Source organism: Oryctolagus cuniculus, chromosome 20 (assembly GCF_964237555.1).
Source record: "Oryctolagus cuniculus chromosome 20, mOryCun1.1, whole genome shotgun sequence".
Classification (NCBI taxonomy): Eukaryota; Metazoa; Chordata; class Mammalia; order Lagomorpha; family Leporidae; genus Oryctolagus; species Oryctolagus cuniculus.
The window spans coordinates 40,085,989-40,113,901 of record NC_091451.1 but is presented as its reverse complement, the minus strand read 5'-3'; the positions used below and the strand labels follow the sequence as shown (position 1 = coordinate 40,113,901).

The window sequence follows — 27,913 nt, the reverse complement described above, 5'->3', positions numbered from 1 at the left end:
GAGCCCTTAGCAGGATCTGGGTCCCCAACTCTCCAGAGCTGTCTGTCTTCCTGGACTTGACATTCATGGTTTGGAGGAAGCACTGCCAAGGCTTTCAACTCTGGGGGTGTGGGTCTCTGGCCAAAGATTCTGACTCCACATCTTTCATATTTCTGATGAAAACAGCCAAAGGCGCTCAAAACGTCAAAAGCAGATCGGGATCCTCGTTCTGCCGAGTTGGGTCCCTGCGGGCGCGCACAGCTGCCTCCACTTCCCAGGAGGCAGAGTGGTGGGTCCAACAAGAGGGTTTTGTGTGTGGAGCATCAGGAAAAGCTGGCGGAGGGACAGTCTTGGGTCATGCAGGCGGCCCTCCCACTTTCCCAGGGTGCCCAGCGGCCTTGCGCCTTCCTGTGGTCAGATAAGGACCATGGCGTCCATGGCCTGGCTGGTTCCAGGGTTCTCCACCCTGGCCACCCATGATCAGCACACCAGCGCTGGCCACAAGTCTGCTCCAGTGCATCCTGGGTGAGGCCTGAGCACCTGCACCCACACGAGTCTCCAGGTGGTTCAAGTGCACACCAAGGATTGGGAGCCCAGATTCAGCCCTGCAAACCCCTCCGCCCGCCCTCATGGCGTCCTCACTTTCTCAGAGGCACAGCCACACTGCCCATGCCCTCCCCAACCCCCGTTCCTTTACTACGTCAGCTTTTCCTTTGGACCTCATGGCACTGATCTCCCAGGCCCAGATCTTAGCTCAAATGCTGCCACTTCCTCCAGGACACCCTCCTGGACCTGCTGGACTAAATCATGCCACCCTCCCACATTGGTCAAGGTCAGCTGGGAAGACAGAGGCCACTCTAGGTGCTTTGAGCAGAAGGGACTTAAATCCTGGGCACTGGTCACAGGATGCTGCAGTAATGAGAGGGAGCTGTGGCCACGCCCTGGGCTGGGCAGCTAGCAGGTGTCTCCCGCAAGCCAGAAGCTGAGGCATTTGGGCAGGAGCTGGACTATGGTGAGGGCTGCCCACTGGGGGCCACAGAAGGAGGGGCTTTCTGGCAAGCAGCCATGCCCATGAAGAGAGACAGCCACTGGGAGATGCCACCCACAGCAGCCCAGGTGGACGGAGGTGGGCACTGGCCGTGGCAGGGGTGGGGGCAGTGCCTGCAGCCGGAGCCCAGCCCCCACTCCAGTGGCTCCTGGAAGGGACCCACGTGAGGCAACATCCCCCGGGGAGGGCCTGAGTTCGCCCAGGGTTGGTAACACAGCACGCAGGGGAGTCGGGAGGCCTGGTGCTGTGGGCAGAGGAAGAAACCCCAGATGGACGCTGGAGCAGCACACAGGAGCCTCCCAGGAGGCAGAGGAACGGGTTTAAGGTCTCTGTGCAGAGGCAGACAGCACAGGCCCGGGGGGGGGGCGGCCCGGGGGGAGCCAAGGCCTCCAGGTGCTTGCGGATCCTGCACAAAAGGGAGCCATCCTTAGTCTGGCTCTAAGCCACACACACCCCAGCCTGCAGCCCAAACCGGCTCACTGCTGTGACCGCGCGCGAGCTAAGAATGTGAGTGTGCAAACAGTCACTGCTCTTTGAATATCCCTTAGTATTGCATGTTGGGGACCCGTCATTTGTCTCTCTGTCCTCGGGGACCCAGAGCAACCAGGGTCTGACACTGACCACTTCCCGTCACCCCACAGCGGGGGAAGCATGGCTTCCCTGTGCCTTGGGGGAGGAACAGAGAACATGATTGACGTGCCCTTGGTCACAAAGCTCGTGAACGGCAAATCATGGACTTGACTCCCAGGCCCCCCTCTTTCCACGAGAAATTCACAGAACAAATAAAGGCGAGACGCAGCCGGAGGCAGTGCATGGGAGCGTGGGCTTTGCAATCAGTGGGTTCTGGGACACATCCTGGCTCTGCCTGTGTGGGGTTTGTCAAGTGGATAGACAGAACACAGACATCTACACCCGAAGAGTGCCGCCGGATAGCTCTCGGCCGGCGCTTTTTATTAGAGGGTGCCAGCAAGTCAGCAAGCTAGCACGTGCACATCTTCAAAGACAGGTCCACTCAAACGCTATCGCAAGTTCAGAATCAGAGCCGAGTAGTTCGAACAGAGACCAATGATTGGCAAAACCGGAAACATCTACCCTTGTTATAGAAGACGGTCCCGACTCCGGCGCTGGGTGGACGACCTTGAATGAGATTCGGGAGACGGGCGGCCCAGTCGGTGACCAAGAACGCGCACCAGTAACTGAGCTGGCGCTGTGATGACCGAAAGCGTCAGGACTGGGCCCAGCATCCTTGTCGCCAGCTCCCAGGCTGGTCCCAGTGAGAAGCAGGAATCCCGCCCCGGGCCCCTGGTGGGGAGGGAGCGACTTCTCCCACCTTCACCTGGGACCAGCACAGAGGGGCCCCTGGCTCCAAGGAGGCAGAAGAGGAAGCGTCTCCTGCCCACGGAGCCTGCCCTCCGCAGGGCTGGGCCAGGATGGCTGGTTTTCCACGCTGTGAATGTGTGCCAAAGGGCAAGCAGTCACGCGCATGAAGAGATAGAGCCCCTGGGAGATGCCACCCACCGCAGCCCACAGCACCTGCAGCTGAGGACACGGCTCCAGACCTCACCAGGAAGAGGTGGCTGGAGAAACAGCCAAAAAGCTTGTGCTAACGTCTCACCCACTGCTCACAGCTGCCCCAAAAGGTAGAGACTGTTATTAAACCCACTTTATAGATGAGAAGGGCGAGAGTCAGAGATGACAAGGGAGCCCCGAGGATTAGAGATGAAGATGCAGCCACACGTGTACCCACCCCCAGGACCTGCACCTGCACCTGTAGGCGTCGGAATGCGTGGTTTTCCCGCCAGATCCTACACTCCCTGCATTCTCCCTGGCGCCGCCCGAGACCCCGGTCTTCCGGGCAATGCTGTGGGAGTGACTATCCGGGATTGCCAACAAAGCATTTGATCGCAGGCAGAGCTGTGACTCCTATCAATAAAGGCATTTGGCCAAGTGGTTAAGACACTGGCTGGGATGTGTACATCCCACCTCAGGGGGCCTGGGTTCAATCCCCAGCTCCAGCTCCTGGCTCTGCTTCCTACTCATGCAGACCCTGGGAGGCAGCAGTGATGGCTCGATAGCTGGGTCTCCGCCGCCTGTGTGGGAGCCCAGGACCGAGCTCCTGGCTTCAGCCTCCCCAGCTCGCTCACTCTCGCCCTCTTCCAACCCCTGCTGTACTGGATTCAGCAGGTACTTTTTGCACTATGTGCCAAATATTTCTCCTAGGTGCTTGGAAGACGGCGATGCATGCCAACAGCAGAATGGCCCTCCCAACCTCCTCTGTGCGGACTGCAGTAGGTCTGGCAGCCGGGGCTCCTGCTGCAACAACCAGGGAAACACGAGGAAACGGGGGAGTCACATCGGGAAGCTGAGACATCAACACAGGGCAGGATGAGCTGCAGGTTAGAGACGGAGGCTCAGTCTCTAGAGGGGACAAGGTGAGCCAAGCTTCAAAGAGCTGACCACAGAAAGGCCTGGAGGGCCACGTTCAGGGACCAGGAATAAACCAGAAGTGGACTGAGTCCAGCTTAACTCCAGTGCACCGACCATCCAGCTCGGCTGCTGGGGAGAGAGGAAGACTGGTGGAAAACAGCGCTATCTATAGCCTGTGTGGATTATGGGTCTCTTCTACAAAATGAACAGCACTGAATATACAAATACACAAGTGAGTCCAGTAGGCCGGCGCCATGGGTAGCAGGTAAAGCCGCCTGCAGTGCCGCATCCCATAGGGGTGCCGGTGTGAATCCCGGCTGCTCCACTTCCCATCCAGCTCTCTGCTGTGGCCTGGGAAAGCAGTAGAAGATGGCCCGAGTCCTTGGGCCCCTGTACCTGTGGGGGAGACCCGGAAGAAGCTCCTGGCTCCTGGCTTTGGCTCTGCCCAACTCTGGCGGTTGTGGCCATTTGGGGAGTGAACCAGCAGATGGAAGACCTCTCTCTCTCTCTCTCTCTCTCTCTCTCTCTGCCTCTGCCTTTCAAATAAATAAGTAAATAAATAAATCTTCCAGAAACAAAAACAAGTGAGTCCAATATATCTGGGCTTTGAATAGAAAAGTCAGATGTTCATTTTCATTTTGGCTCTGGGGGCCATGGAGTGTCCCGTGACACCGTGAGGCCCAGCTTCACCGTGTGAACTGGCGACAAAGGGGAAGGAGAAATGACTCGGAATCACAAGAGAAGTGGCAATAGAGACAGACCCATAGGCGATGTAAACGACTCGGTCAACAAAGATCTTAAAGTAATTTAAAATATTAAAATTAGGGGAAAATCATGCCCAAAGATGAAAATGGAGAATTTTTTTAAAGATTTATTTATTTATTTGAGAGGCAGAGACAGAGAGAGAGGTCTTCCATCTGCTGGTTCACTCTCCAATTGGCTGCAATGGCCAGAGCTGTGCCGACCTGAAGCCAGGAGACAGGAGCTTCCTCTGGGTCTCCCATGCAAGTGCAGGGGCCCAAGGACTTGGGCCATCTTCTACTGCTTTCCCAGGCCACAGCAGAGAGCTGGATGGAAGTGAAGCAGCCAGGACCTGAACCGGCGCCCATACGGGATGTCAGCACTGCAGGCAGTGGCTTTACCCGCTACATCACAGCACCGGCCCCACAAACACATTTTCTAAAGACTTTTCTCATGAGCAGGTGACGCCAGTTTCTCGATCATGGTTCCATTTAATGATGATGATGGTCATGCACCAAGCTCTGCTCTGGGAGTGTCTCCCGGCATCACTTTGTCGAAAGCTCATAGGTACCCCCTTGGGGGTGACTCGCGTCCTCTTCTACAGGGACAAAGACTGAGGCTTGGAGGGTCTGGGGAAGAAGCGGACGCCAGAGCCCAAACCCACGCTCCTACTTGCACTGCTGTTCCCATGGCAAGGGAGCCCGCGACGCTCCACCCAGCACAGAGCCTCAGGAGTGTGGCTCTGGGGCTTCCCCTGCACCCCGGGAACAGCCAATGACACTGTCAGACCCCACAAACGCACCAGAACCCCACACAAGCCGGACCAGCAGCTCTCCCCGCTCGAGGCTGCGTGTCGGGGCCCTGACTCGGCAAAGGCAGCATCCTAGCCTTTATCCCCTGCCACCTGGCGGCCGAGCCCTCCTCCAAACCTCCCGGCACCTCCGGGGGGCCCCAGGCCTTGGCTACCAGCCAGCAGATTTCCTGTGCATTGGGAAAGACTCAGAGGGGCCACCCGGCTGTCCCCGTCCTGTGGGTGTCCAGGGCCCCTTCCTTAGTGATGCCCAGCCCATGGCCATCAGCGTGGCAGGAATGTGGCTGTGACCTCCGTCAGGTAGCTGCCCTACTGGGTTTGGAATTCCCTGGGGGACCAGAGACCGGAACTGATGGATGAGTAAGCGCCGAGTCACCAAACCAAAGTGACGAGCGCCTGAGACTTCCCTTTCTCATCCGCTCCTTTGGTGCTTACGGAGGGCCCAATCTGGGCCCAACGCAGGTGCAGGACAGCAGCAGGTGGGCAGCACAGCTGCCTGGCACGTTCACGGCCCACCTGTGCCACGGGGAATCTTGCAGCTCTGACGGCATGGGTACCTGCCTCATCCGAGGACACTCGGGGAGAGAGTAAGGGTGTCGGGATTTGAACCCAGCTCCAGGCTCCCGAGCCCACTCTCCCAGCCACGGTAAAGGGAGCTCTTCCGAGGGCCCTCACAATCCGGTCATGGTGACAACACATGCACGGCTCCGCCTGGCGAGACAGCACCAGGGACGGATCACGAGAGGCTTCCGGGAGGAAGCCACACTCCAGCCTGATGTCACAGCCAGGCTTTGCATCTACAAGGGGAACGACAGATCCGCTTTCTCACAGCAAAGCAAACGCGGCAGGAGACAGAGGAGAGGGGAACGGCGAATCCCCAGGAGGCACCAGGACCCGGCCAGCTCCATGCTCTTCTTGGGCGAGACACTGACAGCTGCCACTCCGAGCCGTCTGCCCTCGGCTGCCGGTGGGTGCTCAGACACAGCAGCTTAGAGTTGATGGGTCACCCCAAGAATGGGAGGATCGAACTGCCGAGACAGGCGGCCACTGCGCTCACGGGCCGACGCAGGTCAGCAAACCCCGCACTGAAAGCCCCGGCTGGCCAAGGTGCACCCCTCCCCTCGCAGGTGCACCCCACACAGCCACCCTGTGACAATGCAGCCCGACCTCGGGCCCCTCATAAACAAGCAAATTCTCCTGCTGGCTGTCACTCGTGTCTTTGATGTATCCTGTCACAGGAGGCACTTTTATCATCCCCACCTTGCAGATGGCACAACCGGGCCGGAGGGCTCTGGGGGCCAGACCCCTCAGCCCAGGATGCCTGCAGCCTGAGAAGCCGGGACGAGGGGATTCCGAGCCGTCAAACGGGCATCTCCAAGATGCACCTGCGAGAACGCACTGCGCGCCCACGAGCCGCTTCCGATGGACGGTGCTGCCTGGTGCCCAGACGCACTTCCTAGAAACCCAGTGTCTGGGAAGGAGGCGAGGGCCGCTTCCGTGGGAGGAAACGCGGAATGTGTGGGGCTCAGGGCTGCGCCCGGGGGCACGTGGGCTCTGCTGGATGCGCTGTTCACAGAGGGCGCTCTCCAGGGAGGTCCGGAGTGGGTCTCGGGGTGGCCGAGCGGAGCGGCGCAGCCCACGGAAGGCAGCCGGGACGGGGCGCATTCGCAGACAAACGGCGCCACCTGCTGGTCCTCTGCAGAGCGCCCCAGAACAACCGCGTTCGGCAAACAGCTCCTGGAGGAGGCGAAAATCCCTAGTGTTTCCAACTCCGTGAGAGTCGGATCCACTTGGTACATTTTCATAAAAATGAAGAGTGAGCATGAGCTAATTATACAATAAGTGTGTGTTCAGCGTGTGCTCAGATGAGATACGCGGTGTGTGCCCTCCTGGGAGGTGCATTTTTGGGCAAAGGGTAGCTGTATGATCCCATGCACACATGCACACTGAAGGACAAAGATTCCAGGAGGCCCTTGTCTTGGACCGGATTCTTCCTGCACTAGGGCCCAACAAACCACCACTCACACTAAAAGTTCCACTGTGCAGACCCCAAACCGAGTTCCAACCCCCCGGGAAATCAGGAGGGAAATGTGATGGCCACAGTCCTGGCCAGTTCCAGTCGGCAGGACAATGAGACTCCTCTACAAGAAGGCACCCTGGTGTTAGCCAGTCAGCTGCTTTCCTGTAGCTCCGTCTCCCTGAAGTGACAGATCTGCCTTTCTGTTCTGCTTCTGCTCCCTTCAACCCTGTTCTGTCTACACAACCAGGCCCTCGGCTCTGTTTTATGGAGTAACACATGGCCTGGCTCGAGTCCCAGACAGAGCCAGTGACCATCGTACTTGTGCACGTGTGCCCACATGCACAGGTGCACGCATGGACACGCACACACACACGCACACACACACATGTGCAAGCTTGGGCAGGAACTGACACAGGCCGGGAATGACAGGGAAGGAGAGAGGACGCTGCCGGGCTCTGGGGGAGGAAGCAGGGTCTCCGGCCACGGCTGGCCATCGGCCGCTTTGAAGTAAGAGCTGAATCTGGAGAAAAGGCAGCCGTGTGGGAAGGAATTACTTCCCCGGAAGAAACCGCAACAAGAGTGGAGGCGGGTGCCAGGCTGACGGGGAGAGGCCGCTGTGTCGGGGGCACAGCACAGTCTGGGTCTGGGGGCGGCCGCTGTGGCGCGGGCGGAGCTGCTGCTCAGGATGGCACCCCCACTTCGGGGGCCAGTTCGAGTCTGGCTGCTCCACTTCAGACCAGACTTCCTGCTAATACATCTAGGAAGCTGCAGATGATGGCTCAAGTAGCTGGGCCCCCGCCACCCCCGTGGGAGACCTGGGTGGAGTTCCCGGCTCCCGGCTTCAGCCTGCCCTAGGAAGGCCCAGCCCGGGCTGTTGCAGGCATTGACCGAGCGGACAGGGCACCGGGGGAGTGAGCCTGCCTGTGGACTCTCTCTGTCTCCCTCCATCACTCTGCCTTTGGAATGAAGATGAACAGCCCTTAAGAAACCCGTTGCCTGGCTGAGGCTCACAGCAAGATTCCCGCGAGCTCTCAAGGGCTCTACCCCATGCACCCGTCATTATTGCTCCTTGAACAAACATGACTCAGCTCTTGAAGAGGTCGCCCTTAGAGTCGACCCTGGCAGATTCGCACTACCAGGCACGCTTACAGCCCTGCTAGTTTACAGTGACCACCTTCTGACTGGGGAGGCCGCTCAGACGGAGACACCCAGGGCGAGGTGGTTGGGCCAAAAGCTGGGAAGCCAGGGGGCAATCAACAGTCCTGGCTGGAACACCGAGGGCCCTTGTAACCAAGCCTTTTAAAGATCACTTTAGAAAGCAAATGGAGCCAGCGTTGTGGCACAGTGGGTTAACGCCATGGCCTGAAGCACCGGCATACCTACCATATGGGCGCTGGTTCTAGTCTCGGCTTCTCCTCTTCCAATCCAGCTCTCTGCTATGGCCTGGGAAAGCAGTAGAAGATGGCCCAAATGCTTGGTCCCTTGCAGGAAGAAGCTCCTGGCTCCTGGATTTGGATCGGCGCAGCTCCAGCCATTGTGGCCATCTGGGGAGTGAACCACTGGACAGAAGACCTCTCTTCTCTCTGTGTAACTCTTTCAAATAAATAAATCTTTAAAAAAAAAAAAGAAAAAAAGAAAGAAAGCAAACGGGTAGGGGTCGGTGCAGTGGCATAGTGGGTAAAGCTACCACCTGTAGTGCTGGCATCCCAAATGGTCCCTGGTTCGACTCCCGGCTGTTCCACTTCCTATCCAGCTCTCCGCTATGGCCTGGAAAAGAAATAGAAGATGGCCCAAGTCCTTGGGTTCCTGCACCCATGGGAGACCTGGAAGAAGCTCCTGGCTCCTGGCTTCTGATTGGCGCAGTTCTGGCCTTTGCAGCCATTTGGGGAGTGAACCAATGGATGGAAGATCTCTCTCTCTCTCTCTCTGCCTCTCCTTCTCTCTCTGTGTAACCCTGACTTTCAAATAAAAAACAAAAAAGCAAACAGGTAGACAGGTGGGTACATCACGCAGAGCCCCTGGCCAAACAGCGACAGGAAACAAGGGGAAGACGGAGCATCCCAATGGCCTTCCGAGAAACTTCCCGTGCGGCGCTCCGAGACCCACAGCTGCTCCGCCTCCGCTGACACAGAGACGGCCAGGGAAGAGCGTGCTGCGGCTGTGGCCCAGGGACCAGCAGCGACTGTGTGCCCTTTGGTTAGGAGTCTGCGGAGTCTGCACTGGAGCCGACCCCGGGACTCTGAGAATCACTGCTACAGAGCTCCGACGTGCTCTGGGGGCGCAGAGGGAACTGGAACGCGGAGCAGTGCCCGAACAGGCACGCGACCCTGGGCGGGGGACACGCGTCACGGCATCTTCAGGGCACGGTCAGGGCCACGCAGGGGCTTCTACTCCGGTCTCCCTCTTCTTGTCTGTGCCTCCTGCCCTCGTGGGTAACACGTTAGGTGGACGTTAAAATGAAGTTAAGATAGTTGATGTTCCACTGTGTCACCTACAGGCACAAAGGTTCTTGTACGTAAACAATCTAAACTTTTCAAAAGAAAACTGGGCAAAATGGGAAGCCATGGCTCGTATTTAGACACTCAAAGCGGTCCCATGGGAGTTGGAAGTCAAGCAGCTGGGCTGCTTCATTTCTCCTCTCGGACCCCAGCCCAAGAGGGATCACCGCTATCCACCAGCTCTGCCGATCAGCGCCGGAGTGGTGAGAGGCAGCTCACCCGGCGTCGTTCAACCTCTGCTCTGCGTGTGGGTAAAGGGTGGGGTCCCCGCGTGGCCCAGAGGCCGGGGGTCTTTCCAGGCACTTGGGCCCTAGGAGGGGCGGGAACGCAGCCAGGAAACCACAGCCCTTGACAGGTGCAGAGCTCTCGGAGATGGGAGTGATGAGAGCCGGCAGCGGCCGGAAGGTGGGTGTGCCGGCAGCCCGTGTGCGCTGACAGTTTTATCTTGCTAGCCACACGCTCCAGTCTCCCCGCTGTGTCACAAGCACCACAGGCAGTGTCTCGGGTCCGCAGCTGGCAGTCAGCCTGGCCGTGGCGCAGGAGGATGGGCCCTGTCAGGATCATCCCTGCACGGGGGAGGGGGCAGGGAGAGGTTGATGGCTCATGGGAAGGACACACAGGACTTGGAAGCTGTCATGTTTGTTCAAGGAGCAATAATGACGGGTGCATGGGGTGGAGCCCTTGAGAGTGCCCAGACCCCAGGAATCCCCAGACAGGGCTCCCACTCCGCCTCCCCACGTGGGGTGCATCATCCCTCCAGGGCCAGTGAGTGACAGCACATGCAGACCTAGCCAACCAGGGAAGCCCACCAGAGCCCGGTGTCCAAGGGCTTTAGCGGCGGCCACAGGACTGGCCATGGCTCCCCAGAGGTCGACCCTCTGCTGCCGGACCTCGGACCGCGGCGGCTGCTACAGAAGCTCTTATCAGGCAGTGCCGGGGCTACCTCCCAGGAGCAGGTCAAAGGCCCTTTCTCTAAAATGGGTGCAGGGTTCCGAGCCCCTCCCTCCATGAACCCTTAGTGGACATAGAACAGGAAAGCAGGGACTATGGCTACAACTACGGGGGACTCCGGAGAGGTGGGGAGGGGAGGTTGGTGATGACTGAGCGGCTCTGAACCTGTGCCTACCAGAATCTTACAACGCCGCAAACTGATCAGCAAGGCAAAAGCAACACGAGCACATCAGGGAACAGGAGGCCGAGGCAGGCGTTCAGCCTGGTGGCTCAGACACGTGCATTCCATGTCACAGACCCTGGGCTCAACCCCCACTTCCGCTCCCGGATCCAGCTTCCCGCCAGTGCAGACCTGAGGCAGCAGCCGAGGTGGCTCAGGTCTGTGGGAGCCCTGGACCGAGTTCCCGGTTCCTTGCTTTGGCCCCAGACCCACCCCAGTCATTGCAGGCATTTGGGGACTAAACCAGCAGATGAGAGCTCTCTGTCCCTCTAACTCTCAAATAAATAACAAGCAGCAAGCAGAAGAAAAAACTTAGAGTCCCGCCGCTCCACTTCTGATCCAGTGCCCTGCTAATGTGCCTGGGAAAGCAGCAGAAGATGGTCCACGTGTTTGGGCCCCTGCACCCATGTGGGGACCCAGATGGAGCTGCTGGCTCCTGGCTTCAGTCTGGCCCAGCACTGGCCATTGTGGCCATCTGGGGAGTGAACCAGCCTGAAGCTCTCTCTCTCTCTTGCTCTCACTCCCCCTACCCCCTGAGTCTCCTTCTCTCTCTGTAACTGACTTTCCAACAAATTTTTAAATTAATTTTTAAAGAAAGAAATGGAAATTGGTTGCATCCAGGAGCAAGATTATGGGTTAAAAGGTAAAAGGCAGGAGACTACTGATTCTAGGGGCCTGGCGCTGTGGCACAGTGGGTTAACACCCTAGCCTGAAGCACTGGCCTCCCATATGGGTGCCATAGGGGTGCTGGTTGGAGACCCAGCTCTCTGCTGTGGCCTGGGAAGGCAGTGGAAGATGGCCCAAGTCCTTGGCCTCTGCACCCACTTGGGAGACCCGGAAGAAGCTCCTGGCTCCTGGCTTCAGATTGGTGCAGCTCCGGCTGTTGTGGCCAGCTGGGGAGTGAACCATCGGATGGAAGACCTCTCTCTCTCTCTCTCTGCCTCTCCTCTGTGTAACTCTGACTTGCAAATAAATAAATAAACCTTTAAAAAAAAAAAGGCAAAAGGCAGGAGACTACTGATTCTCATTATTAGTTTTCAGGACCATTGGAGCCATTTATGTGTGTGCATTATTCAATCAGAGTAAAAATTAACTAAACATTCAAGCAACTGGGGTTCTAAAACATAGTTACCTATGTTGCCAACAACCAGAGGGGACCAAAGGGCCAAGGGCGACACTGGAGAGGGCTAAGGGGTGGATGGAGGACGGGCAGAGGCAAGCTGCATGCTGGCAGGAACTCAGGACAGCAGGTGGCCCTGAGCGGGTGCAGAAATAGATCACCAGGCCAGGGCGGGGCGGAAGTGCAGGGAGAGCGGGCGGCTGGTGGGAGTCGTCCGGGCAGCTCTGCCTGGCTGTCCTCATGTTTGGAATTTCTCCCAGGAAGCACAATGGGGCCTGTGGCTCAGCCATGGGTCCGCACCGCACCCGGAGCCTCGAGTGCCTCCCCTGGGCATCCCTCATGCTGCTCGTGCACCTGGCTGTGCCCAGCGGGCCTGCCCTGCCGCTGCTGGCCTGGAACGCCGGACCCTCCACCTGCACGCAGACTTGAGAGCGGACTGCTGGGGGGTCTCCCGGAAGGCCTGGCCGCCCTGGTTCTTGCCATGGGGAACTGAAGATGGACGTCAGCTCTGAGGGCGGCTGTGGGGAGAACCGTCCCAGACACCCCGCCAGAGCCTCACCGAGCTCCTGCGCCGAGGACACGCTCGTGTGGCAAGGCCTCTGACATGGGACGCGGCCCAGACTCCAGCTCTGCTCCTGGCTCCTGACCTCGCACCGGTGACGGTGACAGTCTGACCGCCCTGCGCCCTGCGCCCTGCAGCCGCGGTCTGGAAGGAGCAGATCTTTGGTGGGGGGTGGGGGACCAAATGCTGTGTCCCTCTCCCCTGTCACACCGAGTGAGATCCCATAAACCCAGGGACCAGCTGAGTCTGTAACAAGTGATTGCAAACCCAGTGACTTTAAACCGAATTTTTTTTCTCTTTTATTTCTGGAGGTCGTTCGTCCGCAGTCTCACAGGGCCAAAATTGAGGCCTGCATTTTTTTTTTTTTTTTTTTTTTTTTTTTAAGATTTATTTTATTTATTTGACAGGTAGAGTTACAGACAGTGAGAGGGAGACAGAGAGAGAGAGAGGTCTCCCATCCACTGATTCATTCCGCAGATGGCCACAACGGCCGGAGCTGCGCCGATCTGAAGCCAGGAGCCAGGAGCCAGGAGCCAGGAGCCAGGAGCCTCCTCCAGGTCTCCCACGCAGGCACAGGGCCCAAGGACCTGGACCATCCATCCTCACTGCTATCCCAGGCCACAGCAGAGAGCCGGATCAGAAGAGGAGCAGCTGGGACTAGAATCGGCGCCCATATGGGATGCCAACACTGCAGGCCAGGGCGTTAACCTGCTGTGCCACAGCGCTGGCCCCACGGCCTGCATTCTTATAACTTCCAGGGAGAATGGTTTCCTGGTCTCTTCCTGCTCCCAGGGGCTACCTGCAGTCCTCGGCGTGTGGCCTCTTCCTCCACCTCCTCTGACTCTGCTCCTACTGCCTCCCTGTTTTGTTTTAATTTATTTTTATTCCTTGAAAGAGAGACAGAGAGAGGCAAACAGACCGTCCATCCACTGGTTCCCTCCCCAAATGCCTGCAACAGCCAGGGCTGGGCAGGTGAAAGCCAGGAGCTTCATCTGGGTTTCACAAGTGGATGACAGGGACCCAACTTTGAGCCATCTCCTGCTGCCCCGCAGGGTCCATCTGCACAAAGCTGGGATCGGAAGCAGAGACGGGACTTGAACCCAGGCACTCTGGGATACGATGAGGATGTCCTAGCCCTGCCTTAACTACAGCACCAGTGCCCACACTGGTGATTGCATCATGCTCACCCAAACGATACAGGACCATCTCCTGTCTCAAAGGCAGAGAGAGTTTCCATCCACTGGTCCACTAACACCCCAAATGGCTGCAATGGCCAGGTCTGGGCCGGGCAAAGCCACGAACCAGAAACTCCATCCGGGTCTCCCCCATGGGTGGCAGGGGTTCAAGGCCATCTTCTGCATTAGCAGGGAGCTGGATCGGAAGTGGAGCAGCTGGAACTGGAAGTGGCACTCCGACATGGGACGCTGGCATTGCAAGCGCTGACTTAACCCACTGCACCACACCACCAGCCCCTTCCCTCCCCAGAATCATTCTAAGGAGACTTTACTAAAAAATGATGGACAAGAGACAAACACAATTGAAAGGTCAGAATCACAGGAAGCTGCCAGTTGCCAGGGTTCCAATCCACACATCAAGATGCCGGGAAAGCACTGGGCTTCTCCCGTGTCAGACTCCAGCTTCAGGGCAGGAGGGGAGGGACCTGACCCTGGGCGGAAGGCTCAGCCCCAGGCAGGGAGGGGCCCCAGGCTCTAGGGCTCAGCCTGGTTCAGCACTGGATACTGACGGTCAAAGCCTGCCCTTGTCAGGACTGGCAGAGGACACAGCGGTGGCAGCCAGGGGCTTCCCACATCTCAGCAGCAAATTTCCTGCGAGCCAGGGCACGCGTCCACCTCCCCGTGTGGCGAGATGGACCCTGCGACAACGGCTGGATAGGAGAACTCGGTGTCGCCATCCTCGCCGCTGAGAAGCCACAAGTAGCTCAAGGTGAGACCAAGCTCTGGTGAGCGTTAACTCACACAAAGCCCAACAAATCAGTTCAGAACAGACTTCCCACTCTAGGAGGAAACACGGGTCGTAACACTCTGTAGCAGTAAGTCAGACTACCTGCTTAGGAAAATAATTCTCGGGCTGAAGGCCCTCCCATCACCTAGGGCGGCGGGACCACTGAGACGAAACCTTGGCACCTACCTTCGGACACGAAGCCCCATCACAACCCTCTGCTGATGAGCACAGACGGACCTCCAGGTGGTGAGGAGTGACGCGGTGCAGGTGGAAGCCGACTCAAGCCCAGGCAGGTGGAGAAAGGGGGCACTGGCTGGTGTGAGGTCAGCAGCACCCGGGGGAGGAGCCGGCACACAAACCCAGGATGTCTGAGCCAGGCCCAGGCTCCTGGCTACTGCCCCAGGCTGCTGGGCTGAACTTCAATAAGCTGTCACTTCCTGTGACCAGTCCAAGGAGAAGGGAGGAGGGGGATTCTCTACTGTTCTCACAAAGAAAGCCAAGTTGAAGACGGTCCCATCCTCGAGTGAACACAGGCTTCCGTTCTGTCTGGGGCGCTCAGGGCAGGCGCTCTGGAGTTAAGAGGTGTCGCTGTGCTGCTAGGGGGAGTCCGGGAGGTGGGGAAGGGAGGGAGTCAGGCCAGAGCTCTGGCAGAGGGGTTAAAGGATCCTGGAAGCAGGTGCACGCACCCAGGGAGCAGCCGCCGGCTTCGACTCAGGCCAGGCTGAGCCGGCGCAGCTGTGCTCGGCTCGCGGTTGCACGATGCCCATCAGACCAGAGGTGACGCGGCTCTCAGGACACGAGGCGTGCCTGCAAGTGCCGGGACCCTAGGCCCGTTCCTCCCCTCCCCAGCCTCTGCTCTCCCTCAGCCCACAGGGTTCTCCGGGGCCTAAGATTTGCACTTCTATGAAAACAAAGCCGCCTCTGTGCAACCCAACACATACTTTCTCCTATCAGTGAATGCGGGAGCTCTCACCTCTGACCTAAATTCACTTCAACAAAACTCTGCCAATCCACCTCATTCCTGTTTCTGCTACATTTTGCTTTTGTTTGGGAGACAGAGAAAACATGTGCATGTGCTCCCCAAATGCTTGCAATCAATCTAGTCTCCCACGTGGGTGGTAGGGACCCATCACTACTGTCTCCCTGGGTACCCATTAGCAGGTAGCTGACTCCAGCTGGTGAAGCCATTTGGAGAATGAACCAGTGGATGGAAATCTGTCACTCTCTCTTTCAAATAAATATTTTTTTAAAAGTTGCCTTTTGTCCTGAAATAGTTCCAAAACATAGAGCATAAATGAAGTGTAACATTTATGTAACCACCAGTCCATGAAACATAAAAACCTGAAATCATAACAATGTTTAATCTTCTAAACTACCTTCATCTGTTTCTAACCGGATACCCGGCTTCAAGCTGTGACAGACAACACCCAACACAAGTCTGACAGCAGCCACATGTCCGGGAGCCTAGGAGCAGATCCTGTCCTCGTGGAGACAGCGCGGGCTGGTGCACCTGTCTGGGGAACTTGAGGTTCACTGCTCTGACCTCACTGTGCATCCTAATTATGCAGACCTTCATAACTAATCATAGTTATCAGACAGCATCTTCAATTTCCCACTGGGTAAAGACTGGCTAAGCAGATAGGAAAGAATTTTTGTTTTGTTTTGTTTTGATTATTTGACAGCTAGACTTGACTGTGAGAGAGAGAGACAGAGAGAAAGGTCTTCCTTCCATTGGTGCACTCCCCAGATGGCCGCAACGGCCGGAGCTGCGCTGATCCGAAGCCAGGAGCCAGGAGCTTCCTCCAGGTCCCCATGCGGGTGCAGGGCCCCAAGCACTTGGGCCATCCTCCACTGCCCTCCCAGACCACAGCAGAGAGCTGGACTGGAAGAGGAGAAACCGGGACCAGAACCGGCGCCCATGTGGGATGCCGGTGCCGCAGGCGGAGGATTAACCAGGTGAGCCACGGCGCCAGCCCCAGATAGGAAAGAGTATTCATTAACTTCTAGGAAGAGCATTTACAAGTCTTGCAGAGCTGGGTGACTCCTGACATTCCTAAGTCCTCTGGTGACTTGGTCGCATCTCGCTAAGATTCACAGGTTTCAGGGCCAAACTGTTCACTTGGCAGCCTTCTCCTGGCCCAAGGACAGTCCAGGGACGTTTTGTACACGAGTCAGCTTCTCACCGTTTCACTCTTCAGACGAAGCTAAGGGGTGAATAAGCAGATCTAAGGAAAAGAAGCAAACCCACAGAGCGTGACCACGCTACACCCCGGACGTGAAGCCGAGGGCCCCTGTGCAGGCCTGGGTGAGCGACTCTGCCTGGTTCTCACCCGGGCGGCATGAAGCCTTTCCCAGGGCAAGGTCACAGCCTTGGCGCACCACACCCAGCAGCTCCCACAGCCCTCCCTCTCTTCCATCCCGCCGACGTGTTCCAGCCTCCTCTAGGATTTCTACGCGTGCTCTTCACTTCCAAGGCATCCACGGACCGGATGTACAGTTCACACCACAAACCCGACCTCAGGCAGGAAGTGTGCAGACTCCTCCCCAGGTGCATTCCAGAAACTGAGTGGTCAACATAGAAGCAGCCAGAGGGCGCTGGGGCCAGGAGCCAGCCTCCCCCCATCCCTACAAATGCACCACCTTCCCCGCTCCGTCCCCAGACGCACTTCTGCACCCACGCTCTGGAGACCAGGAAGGACCCGGCCCTGGGATGGCCCCTTCCCCCCAGCCTGGGAAGCCCTGCTGGCTCCTCCCTAACCGTCTTGGGAGGCAGAGACCATGAGCGTCTTACTAAGACCCTGGACACCGACTCTCTGCTGTGACTCCAATTATTTCCTTTTTTTTTTTTTTTAATGATTTATTTATTTGAAAGTCAGGGTTACAGAGAGGAGAGGCAGAGAGAAAGATCTTCCATCCGATGGTTCACTCCCCAATTGGCTGCAACAGCTGGAGCTGTGCTGATCCGAAGCCAGGAGCCAGGAGCTTCTTCTGGATCTCCCAGGCAGGTGGAGGACCTTGGGCCATTTTCTACTGCTTTCCCAAGCTATAGCAGAGAGCTGGATAGGAAGTGGAGCAGATGGGATTCGAACCGGTGTCCATATGGGATGCCGGCCCTGCAGGGTGTGGCTTTACTCACTACACCACAGCGCCAGCCCCTACTTCCTTTCTTATAAAGGCCCCACTTGAAACCACCTTGCAATCATTTCTTTCTCTCTGAGAGGCAGAGGGGAGCACCCATTCACTGGTTCAGGCCCCAGATGCCAGCAGCAGCTTCCCGGATGGAGCTGGGAGTTGGGAACTCAGCCCAGGTCCCCCTCAGGGGCAACAGTGACCCAGCCGCTAGGGCTATCACCTGCTGCCCCGCAGGGCACTGGAACCCAGGCGCTCTGAAACAGGACCCTGGCATCTGAATGGTGAGGCCACGCGCTCACTCACCCAGCTCCGCTAGACAAAAACTCTGCATACTTCCGGGCGATTTGATGTGTCGATACAGAAAGGCCCGATCATCTCAGAAACAAAATACCCACCGCACCCACAGCCCCGCAGGCCGATGCCTGCCCCCCGCCCCCCCCTGCAGCACAGGCTCTGAGGATGGCAGGTGCAACCTCGCCTCCTCCGTGTCCCTCCGCTCAGCCCGCCTCCTGCTGGACTGTCCACTCGGCACTCAGAGCACCACCTCCCCTGGCGAGCCGCAGCTCGGGGCCGATTCCTGCAACAACTCAGGAGCAGGTGCGTCAAGGGAATGCCACTCCCAAGGCTGCAGGCACCACAAAGCCCTGCAGGGCTGTGCTCAGCGGGATTAACTCACGCACACACAGGGTCCCGCTGTCGGCAGTTTATTTTAAAAAAACCACACCCCAGTCGTCACATTTTCTCTGTCCACCATTTTCCTTGACGGGAGAAGTGAGCAAACAACCGGGGGTGTTATCTTTGCAGACCGACACAGCAGCAGAGGGGTCACGGTCAGCAGGGACTCACAAGCTCATCTGCGTCCCCGGGTCAGGGAAGGGACAGGTGACCACAGAACAGGCTCCGTCTACAGCGAGAGCGGGAGACAGCACTGAATCATTACGGCACAGTGTTGTAAACAGGTTCATCGCAGACTCTTCTCAGCCCGAACACCAGACGAACGGAACCCAGCCTCAGCCTGCAAGCCGGCAGAGGGGGTGCAGGAGAGGCCGCGCGGCGAGGGCTTCTGGGCGGCGAGGCCCTGCGGGGCGGCGGCGCCCGGGCCCTCACTTGGAGTCCTGGTCTTTGTCTTCACCCAGGAGGGCGGAGCGCACCCCCAGCTTCTTCAGCTCCTCCACCAGGTCCCCGTTCTGGTGCATCTGCAGGAGGATGTCGCAGCCCCCCACAAACTCGCCGTTGAGGTACACCTGCGGGATGGTGGGCCAGTTGGAGTAGTCCTTGATGCCTGCGGGGGGAGGACATTCAAGCGTCAAAGGTCGCATCCGAGCTTCACAAAGACCTCTGCCCAGCGCCCCTCCTCTTCTGCCTTCCCGTCTCCGGGACAGCAACATGTCAGTCCCAGGGACACACGGGCCAGGGTTCAACTCCCCATCACAGACCACGAGCCCTCAGCGGGTCATGTGACCTCGGACATCTCTCTTCACAGGCCAACACGAATGCACTTGCAAACATTCGCCAGTGAAGGCTGTGTTGCCTACGTAAAGCACAAGGTCAAGGGCACGACTCATAACTCCTCTGCACAGATTACACGGAGCGGACTACAGAGCTATTTTTAACTGGCCAAACGGAGCACATAAACAAACAAATCAGTAGTGATTTTCATGCAAATTAAAAATACAAAATGTGTTCCCTCTATCTAGCACTTCTTAGCAAACATTTTCCAAATAAAATGACCAAGCTGACTTACAGTATCATCACAGGTAACAGCCCCCAGATGGAAGTCACCTGCCCTCAAAAGTTGGTGCCTTCTACACAAACAGTGGGTCTGCTCTGAACAGCGGCGTCAGCCTGGGCGCGGGTGCCGGCGCCTTATCTCTGCTCTGCACACCTCACCCATGTCCCCCACCCCCCGCCCCGCCCCGGGCCTGGGAAAGCCACTCTGGGGTCTCAGGTCCCCAGGAAAGGGTCAGCACCACTCATCATCAGGACTTCTCTCCAGGCCAAGCGCATGGACACACGGGCTCCTGGCCATTCTGACGGTGGGCGTCAGAGATGAAGGACTCACATGTGCGCTGCGGGCCAGGTGTAAATGCGACCCTCCCTCAGTCTGTGGGCACTGACTGCACTGATGTCACCTACGAAGTGGCTTCTTTAACCTCCTCAGCTTCCTTCAATACCTTTCACACACGAGCCATTTATGTGTACATCAGGTGTTTTTCAACTACTAAGACATGGCGAATCCTCCTAGGACAGTAAAGTTCTATCAGTTTCTTCCAGTGAGGGCCTTCAATTCTGACACATACCACAGATGCTGCCTGGGCCGGGCAGGTGGCAGAGCAGTTACGGTGCACTCATCCCATCCTGGGTTCAAGTCCTGGCTCCACTTCCATCTTCCTGCCAACCTGCACCCTGGGGCTGGCAGATGATGGCTCAGGTGTGGGGCCCTGCCACCCACGTGGGAGACCTCAACTGGGTGCCCAGTTCTTGGCTCTGCCCTGGCCCTGCCCTGGCTGTCGCGGACCTTTGGGGAGTAAACCAGTGGACAGAAGATCTCTCTCTCTCTCTCTCTCTCTGCCTTTCAAATAAACAAAATACATTTTAAAAGTTTTAAAAAAATTTCTGCCACAAAACTACATGTTTAATCCTAAAAGGTAAAAAACAAATTTTTTTTAATTTAAATCTTCGTTGAGTAGAAGGGTGAATCTGTCCGTCACTTTTACGATCTGGCCTCATTCATGAAACTTCGTTTTGCTGCAGACCCCACATCCTGACACTGGAAGCTGGGGGAACAGCACCGAGCCCCCACCCCACGGCCACCGGTACAAGGAGCCTGCAGACCACAGATTCCAGAGAGCCCGCATCACCCGACACGCACAGCCCTGTGCAAACGAAGCCACCCCTTCACACCACTCCTCCTAACACACGCAGGCCACAGTGAATGCCAGCACCTGCCGGACAGCACCCGCGTGCCCGCTGGCTGACGGGGCCGGGGGAAGTGCACCTGCCGCCTTTGCGTTCCCAGTAATGCGCAGCCAAAGCTCTGGCTCCTTTCTTCAAAGCTATGCGATGTGCCGTTTTAAAGAAATCCGATATAAGTTTAACTACTTAAGGAAATACCCAATTGTTTCCTATGGAATGAAGTGAGAAACTTCTGCAAGAAAGAAAAGACCTTGTTCGCAGGTTGAACAATTAAAAAGAACCCTGTGGACTCTCAATGACTGTATCAACATGGTTAATTTCTCCCACAGGCAGCTCTCAAAAGCTGCACCTACTGTGACAGTTTTTACAAATATCACCAGAAGTAACTCAGAATCAGGGACCAGCTTCCGCCATTCAGGAAATCATAGCCCAGAACAGAGTTCAAGATAATCCTATTTCCTACGACAGACAGGGTTCAACCTGGGACAGAAAAGGTTAACCGCAGTTATGTAACCGAGAAACAGGAGGAGCCAGGGGTCAGGAGACTCTTGCAAAATCGGTTTACACAAATATTACTGCTCCACAAAAAAAAAAAAAAAAAAAAAAAAAAAAAAATCAGTATTCCAGTGGCCTGAGCCGGCGAAGGCAGGGCAGATGCACGCCCACCCCCTCCCGAACCTCCAGAGGCACTTTCAAAGTGCCGCCCTGCAGGGCGCTGGACTTTGCTCCTGGTCTGGACCCTGGACTGTGCAAGCGCAGCAGCCCCGGCTTCCTTTCTCCTGGGGTTTCACCACAGGGCCTCCACCCACTCGGCTTGCTGGGCTCCGTGGCCCCACACAGGGCACGTCACCACCAGTCATCTGGGTCTTCCCTAGCCTCGAGAATGGCGTCAGGCCCGAGACAGCCCGAGCCGGAAGCAGCGGCCAGGCCGGCTACCCCCCGGGAGGAGCGCGGCCCGCTGGCAGGGCAGGCAGGCCCGCTTGCTGGCTTGTGAACACGGCGCAGACGGCCTCAGCTTCCCCGTCTGTCAAGTGGGAGCGGCGCTGTCTCACAGGCTTGGAGACATAACAGGGAAAAGGAACTAAGCTCCCAGCACAGCGCAGGGACCCCGTGCACCCCCCTCCCCATCACCGCTCTCCATCCCACCCTGACGGAAACACTTTCCTGAGAAACACGGAGAAAAAATACAGAAAAATACTAGCAAGAATATCATTTACTGAGCTAAGGGCTACTCTTTCAGTGTCTTCCACAAATAACCTTATTTAATCTTCGCAAAGAGCCCACCAGGGAGGTACAGCTGTCCCTAGGCTATGGATGAGGGGAATCAGAGCAGCTGGGTCACCCAAGTCCCGCGCGGTGGAGCCAGGCTCGGCACCCGGCACCGCCGCCCACAGCGGCCCGGCACTGCACCCGCACCTGCCCGGCACACTGCCTGACTTCTCTAACGTCTGTACACACATCCTTTCAACCCACAGTCTTTTTCAAGGTTTACTTGATTGACTTGAAAAGCAGAGTTTCAGAGAGAGACAGAAAGATCTTCCACCTGCTGGTTCACTCTCCAAATTGCCACAACGGCCAGAGCTGGGCCAGACTGAAGTCAGGAGCCTGGAGCTCCATCTGAGTCTCCCACGTGGGTGGCAGGGGCCCAGGCGTTTGGCTGCTGCTTTCCCAGGCTCATAGCAGGGAGCTGGATCAGAAGTGGAGCCGCCGGGACTCCAACCAGTGCTCACATGGAATGCCAGTGTCGCAGGTGGTGGCTTAACCACGACACCGGCATGACCACAACACTCGCACCAAACGTATTTTTGTGATTTTGCCATGTTGAATAAATCTAGTTCTAGTACATTTTAATCCCAATTTCGTTTTCTATCACATCACTGAACTACTTTATCCAGTCTGCTACTAAGCAACCCAGACTTCCTCCCGTCAGTTTTCCACCCTTCCAGCAACATGGCAGCGGGCATCTTCGCGTGTCCCTTACGCAGCAAGCGTCACCTCTAGCAATGGCAGCAAACCGCGGCCTGCGGGCCAGATCTGATCCACTTCCGGTTTTGTAAATAAAGTTTTATCAGAAGCCAGCAACACTCATTCGTCCATGTACTGCCCGACCACTGTCACACAATGGTGGCGCTGAACATGTGCGGCCCACAAAGCCTTTTCTTACAGAGGAAGTGAGCCCCTCCCACTCCAGACTGTACTCCTGGGGGTGAGGCCACTGGGTCTGGGCCCTGTCCACCTCCGGCTTAGTGCTGACACTCGAGGGACGTGTGGGTACCACCCTACACTCTCACCTGCAGCACGAGACAGCCACAGACAAGCACAACCACACAACTTATTGTCCGACTTCTAGTGGCAGCCAGCTGACAGGTGTCGTATTTTTACCACTGTCTTAAATGTGCGGATACCGGAGACACTGGGCAAATTCTCAATGTGGAAAACGGCTGTTTATTCCACAAATATTTGAGTCTCTGCTCCACCACGCTGTTCCTAACGCAAGGAAAACAACGGTGATCCAGCAAGCACATTTAAACTGCGTGTGTTTTTCAGAGCAAGGGGAGAGCTGGCCACAGGCTGAGGGCTGGCTGCAAGCTTGCGCTGCGCAGAGGCAACCTGGCCTGGACGGCAAACGGCGAAGCGTGGACGGCACGCTCACAGCTGGGTGACAGCGGTGTGCTCTGGCCTGCCCCCGGCCTCTGGCTCTCTGCTGTGTGACTGCAGATAGAACGGGAGGGCAAGAGGCCTCGCCCACTCCCCGTGCCTCAGTGCCTGGCACTCACAGGCAGCCCCTCCCCGCCTGGGCCCCTTCAGACCTTGGCCTTCACTGGGGCAGGAAGAGAGAATTCCGCAGGTGCTCACTGCTGCGGCGGGTGGCGGGCGGCGGGTGGCGGGTGCTCACCCCTGCGGCGGGTGGCGGGTGCTCACCCCTGCAGCGGGCGGCGATCCCTTGGCTGGGGCCGGCGCACAAACCCATCTTTGGCAACAGCGAGCACCGGCCAGCCTGTCACTCGCCTCGGTACACAGCACAGGGGAGTCTTAGGGCTCAAAGCCGCGCCCGGCTAGGCTCAGGGCCGCGCTGGGCCGGGCTCCCACCTCCGTCCAGTGGGACTGGCGGCCTGCACTCACCTTCACTTTCCCCGGCAGCAGCAGACGTGTGTGTTACAGCCCACGGGTACAGACACACGCGTCAACCACATATCAGCGAATGAAACTCAGTGGTCAAGAGATTTTTTTTTAAGTACAGATTTGTATTTTTTACATGCTTGCTTATTTTCATGAAAGGCAAAGTAAGAGTGAGCAAGGAGAGGGGAGAAAGATCTTCACTCCCCAAGTATCTGCAGCACTCAGGGCTGGGCCAGGCTGAAGCCAGGAGCCTGGAGCTCCACCCGGGTCTCCCACGTGGGTGGCCGGGGTCCAAGCACTGGAGCCACCATCTGATGCCTCCCAGGCACACCAGCAGGGAGCTGGATCAGAAGCAGAGTGGCCAGGACTCGAAGCAGTGCTGTTAAGAGGCAGGTGTCGCAGGCAACAGCTTCACCCACCGTCCAGTTGCCCTCACCTCCACAATCAGAGATTTCAGGGCTGAACTCCTGTTGCTGCTCTGTCAGAAGCAGACATGGGGCTGGCACTGTGGCGTAGCGGGTGAGGCCATACGTCTGCAGTGCCGGCATCCCATATGGGCGCCGGTTCTAGTCCTGGCTGCTCTACTTCCCATCCAGCTCTCTGCTATGGCCTGGGAAAGCAGTAGAAGATGGCCCAAGTCCTTGGGCCCTGTATTCGCATGGGAGACCCGGAAGAATCTCCTGGCTCCTGGCTTAGGATTGGCACAGCTCCGGCCATTGCGGCCATCTGGGGGAGTGAACCAGTGGATGTAAGACTTCTTTCTCTGTACCTCTCTGTAACTCTGCCTTTCAATTAAATAGACAAATCATAAAAAAAAAATAAATATAGGAAGCCAGATGTATAAGATAGAAGACAGAAACACAAATGCTAAACAGTAAACAACCCGATTTCTGCTTCTACTTGCAATTCATCGGCCATAATCCAGGACGGTCCACGTCCAGTGACATTCAACAGAACATGAGCTTAGACACCGAAGACCCTCAGAACTTATGTGAATCGAGATGTCAACCACACAACTTGTCGGCACTTGGCCGGGCGCCAGGTGGGGCCCAGCCGACAGCAGAGCGGTCACTCCCTTCTTATCTTGCAGGCAGGCAGCTGCCGTGAATGAAGACCACAGAGCCAGCCGCCAGCCCCTGATAAAGCCCAGGGCCTGACCGGCTGCATTCCAGTGGACGAGAGGGCAGAGGAGTCGCCAGCACGTGCACGGCATCATAGCCGGCATTACACAGCCAGCAATGCTAACCTGCTTCTCCACGCACAGTACTACTGTAGCCTGTATTATACAACCAGTAACGTTAACCTAATTCTCCACACACGGTACTACTGTAGCCTGTATTATACAACCAGCAATGCTAACCTGTTTCTACACGCACGGTACTACTGTAGCCTGTATTATATAACCAGTAACGTTAACCTAATTCTCCACACACGGTACTACTGTAGCCTGTATTATACAACCAGCAATGCTAACCTGTTTCTACACGCACGGTACTATTGTAGCCTGTATTATACAACCAGTAACGTTAACCTGCTTCTCCACGCATAGTACTACTGTAACCTGTAAAATACAGCCAGCAATGCTAACCTGCTTCTACACGCACGGTACTACTGTAGCCTGTATTATACAACCAGTAACGTTAACCTGCTTCTCCGCACACAGTACTACTGTAGCCTGTATTATACAACCAGTAACGTTAACCTGCTTCTCCGCACACAGTACTACTGTAGCCTGTATTATACAACCAGTAATGTTAACCTAATTCTCCACGCACAGTACTGTAACCTGCATTATACAACCAGTAATGTTAACCTGCTTCTCCATGCACAGTACTACTGAAGCCTGTATAATACAACCAGTAATGTTAACCTGCTTCTCTACGCACAGTACTACTGAAGCCTGTATAATACAACCAGTAATGTTAACCTAATTCTCCAAGCACGGTACTACTGTAACCTGCATTATACAACCAGCAATGTTAACCTGCTTCTCCACGCACAGTACTACCGTAGCCTGTATAATACAACCAGTAATGTTAACCTAATTCTTCACGCACAGTACTACTGTAGCCTGTATAATACAACCAGTAACGTTAACCTAATTGTCCACGCACAGTACTGTAACCTGCATTATAAAATAGAGCACAGTACTGTAACCTGCATTATACAACCAGCAATGCTAACTTGCTTCTCCACGCACGGTACTACTGTAGCCTGTATGATACAACCAGTAATGTTAACCTGCTTCTCCGCACACAGTACTACTGTAGCCTGTATTATACAACCAGTAACGTTAAGGTAATTCTCCACGCACAGTACTGTAACCTGCATTATACAACCAGTAACGTTAACCTGCTTCTCCACGCACAGTACTACTGCAGCCTGTATTATACAACCAGCAATGCTAACCTGCTTCTACACGCACGGTACTATTGTAGTCTGTATTATACAACCAGTAACGTTAACCTAATTCTCCACACACAGTACTACAGCCTGCATTAGACAGCCAGCAATGCTACCCTGCTTCTCCACGCCTCCACCCAAGGCGCCTCCTAGGCACCACCAGCAGTGACAGCAGACGCAGGATCGGCTGTCACCAAGAGTTCTGTAAGGAGCAGACAAGGTGGGGAAGAACTTTGAGAACCAGCGCGTGCCAACAGTGGAACAGCTCCCTGTGCCACACGAAGACGCATGTGCTCGTGGAACCTGTACTCTTTCCTCCTCACAAAACCCAACGTTGCCGTCGGGCCTTCATATCTTCGTTTTATGGAAAAGGCGACCTGAGGACATACAGTCGACTGGCCAGGGCAGGAGGGCCACCACGGCCCTTCCACACACCAGCCTGCCTCAGCACGGCACAGAACGGCCACAGCCAGTCGTGGCTGTCCCCACACAGAACCTGGGGCCACCATTTAGCAAGCTGGACAAGAGCCCTGGGCTTGGGAGAGGCAGGGTCTCGGTCCCGAGTCCCCAGCTGGAGCACAGGGTCCCCTGGGCCCCTGCCCGACACCAAGCTGGACGTAAGAGACGCCCCGGCGGGTGGGGGCAGCCTGTGGCACAGCAGGTTAAGTTCAGCCGCGACTTGTGGTGCCAGCGGCGTCCTGTACCAGAGTCCCGGCTGCTCAGCTTCCAACCCCGCTCCCTGCTCATGCGCCTGGGAAGACGGCGGAAGATGGCCCTAGCACTTGGGTCCCTGCCGCCCAAGTGGGAGACCCGGGCGGAGCTCCTGGCTCCTGGCTTCGGCCTGGCCAGCCCCGGCTGTTGTAGCCACCTAGGGGAGTGAACCAACAAGTGGAAAAATCCCTCTGTCAATCAAATAAATAAATCTTTTTCTAAATGCTAACTGGCTATCAGCACCCCCCGACTCCCACACACATGGTGAAATCCACAGTCCTGCTGCACCTGCCCCCCACCCCCCGGGGCTCCAGGCTGGGGGCAGCGAGTTCACCCGGGGCCAGGAGTTCCCTGCTGCGCCCCTCTCCATAACTCCCCAGGGCCAAGCTCCCGAACGTCGGCCCCTCAACCTGAGCGCCTGAAACCTAAGGTTAGGTCCCCCCACCCGCCCCGGACCTCAACTAAGACCCCCCAACCCTGCAGCCAGCCCTCTCCTGCCACATCAACACCTGCGCCTGGGACGCGGCCTCGGACGAGGGTCGCTGGGTCGTCTCCCGGCTCTCCAACCCCCAAAGTGCTCGCCTCGGCCTCAGGTCCGGCTCTGCTCCACCCCCAGCCGTGCGGGGCGCGGAGCCGGGCTGCTGACCACCGTCCTCGGGCCCTGCGGGGCGAGCCCCCGGGACTTCGCCACTGCCCAAGCCCAGACCCCAAGACCGCAGGACTCGGCTCGAAGCAACCACGCGCCCACCCCGGACCCTCGGTCCACAGCCCTCGCGCCGCACCGACCCCGCCCGGCCCGGGGGCCTCGGCCCGTCCCCCGCCCCGCGGGCCTGACCTTGCCGGAGGTCGGGGTCGTCCAGCACGTTGTAGGCCGCGTAGTCGCGGACGCCGTGCAGCCGCAGGATCTGCACCACGGCGTTACTGAAGCCGCACTGGGGCTGCTCCGGCGTCCCCTTGAGGAAGACCACCACCTTGTCTTTCTTCACCAGCGCGTCCAGGTGCTCCGTGGAGCCGCTGCCGCCGCCGCCGCCCGCGCCTGAGCCCGCCGTCCGCACGCCCGGACTCCACAGGCCTCCGCCGCGCCCCCAGCGGAGCAGAGCCGCCGCCGCCCGGCCCAGGGACCCGCTCATGCCCGCACCCTCGCCGGAGCCCTAGACGGCTCGGGATCTCGGAGAACCACCGGGAGCTGTCCCCGGGCTCGCGGCGGAGGGCCCGCCTCCCGCAGCCTCTCATTGGGCCTGCGCCGAACTGCTCTCTGTCATTGGACAATACTGGCCCGCAATTACTTGATT

At 57.2% G+C, this 27,913-nt stretch overlaps 1 protein-coding gene and 1 long non-coding RNA gene across 2 annotated transcripts; both read right to left on the bottom strand.

Annotated features, from left to right (window-relative positions):
* Positions 1-1,946: 1,946 nt before the first annotated feature.
* On the bottom strand, positions 1,947-8,701 carry LOC108176054 (uncharacterized). The gene is made up of 2 exons (XR_011385040.1): positions 8,410-8,701; positions 1,947-6,743 (listed from the first exon to the last, which is right to left on the bottom strand). It is a non-coding gene; the product is annotated as an uncharacterized lncRNA (long non-coding RNA).
* A 9,458-nt stretch (positions 8,702-18,159) lies between these two features.
* GLRX5 (glutaredoxin 5) lies at positions 18,160-27,851 on the bottom strand. The gene is made up of 2 exons (XM_002723629.5): positions 27,457-27,851; positions 18,160-18,753 (listed from the first exon to the last, which is right to left on the bottom strand). The coding sequence occupies exons 1-2, from the start codon at positions 27,749-27,751 to the stop codon at positions 18,575-18,577; spliced, it is 474 nt and encodes a 157-aa protein (XP_002723675.2). The 5' UTR covers positions 27,752-27,851; the 3' UTR covers positions 18,160-18,574.
* Positions 27,852-27,913: the final 62 nt, after the last annotated feature.

Excerpts from the sequence above, each read along its gene's own strand:
- GLRX5 (XM_002723629.5), bottom strand. The coding sequence starts at position 27,751 with ATGAGCGGGTCCCTGGGCCGGGCGGCGGCGGCTCTGCTCCGCTGGGGG. Across the intron at positions 18,754-27,456 it reads CGACCCCGACCTCCGGCAAG|GCATCAAGGACTACTCCAAC; the intron begins GTCAGGCCCGCG and ends CTCCCCCCGCAG.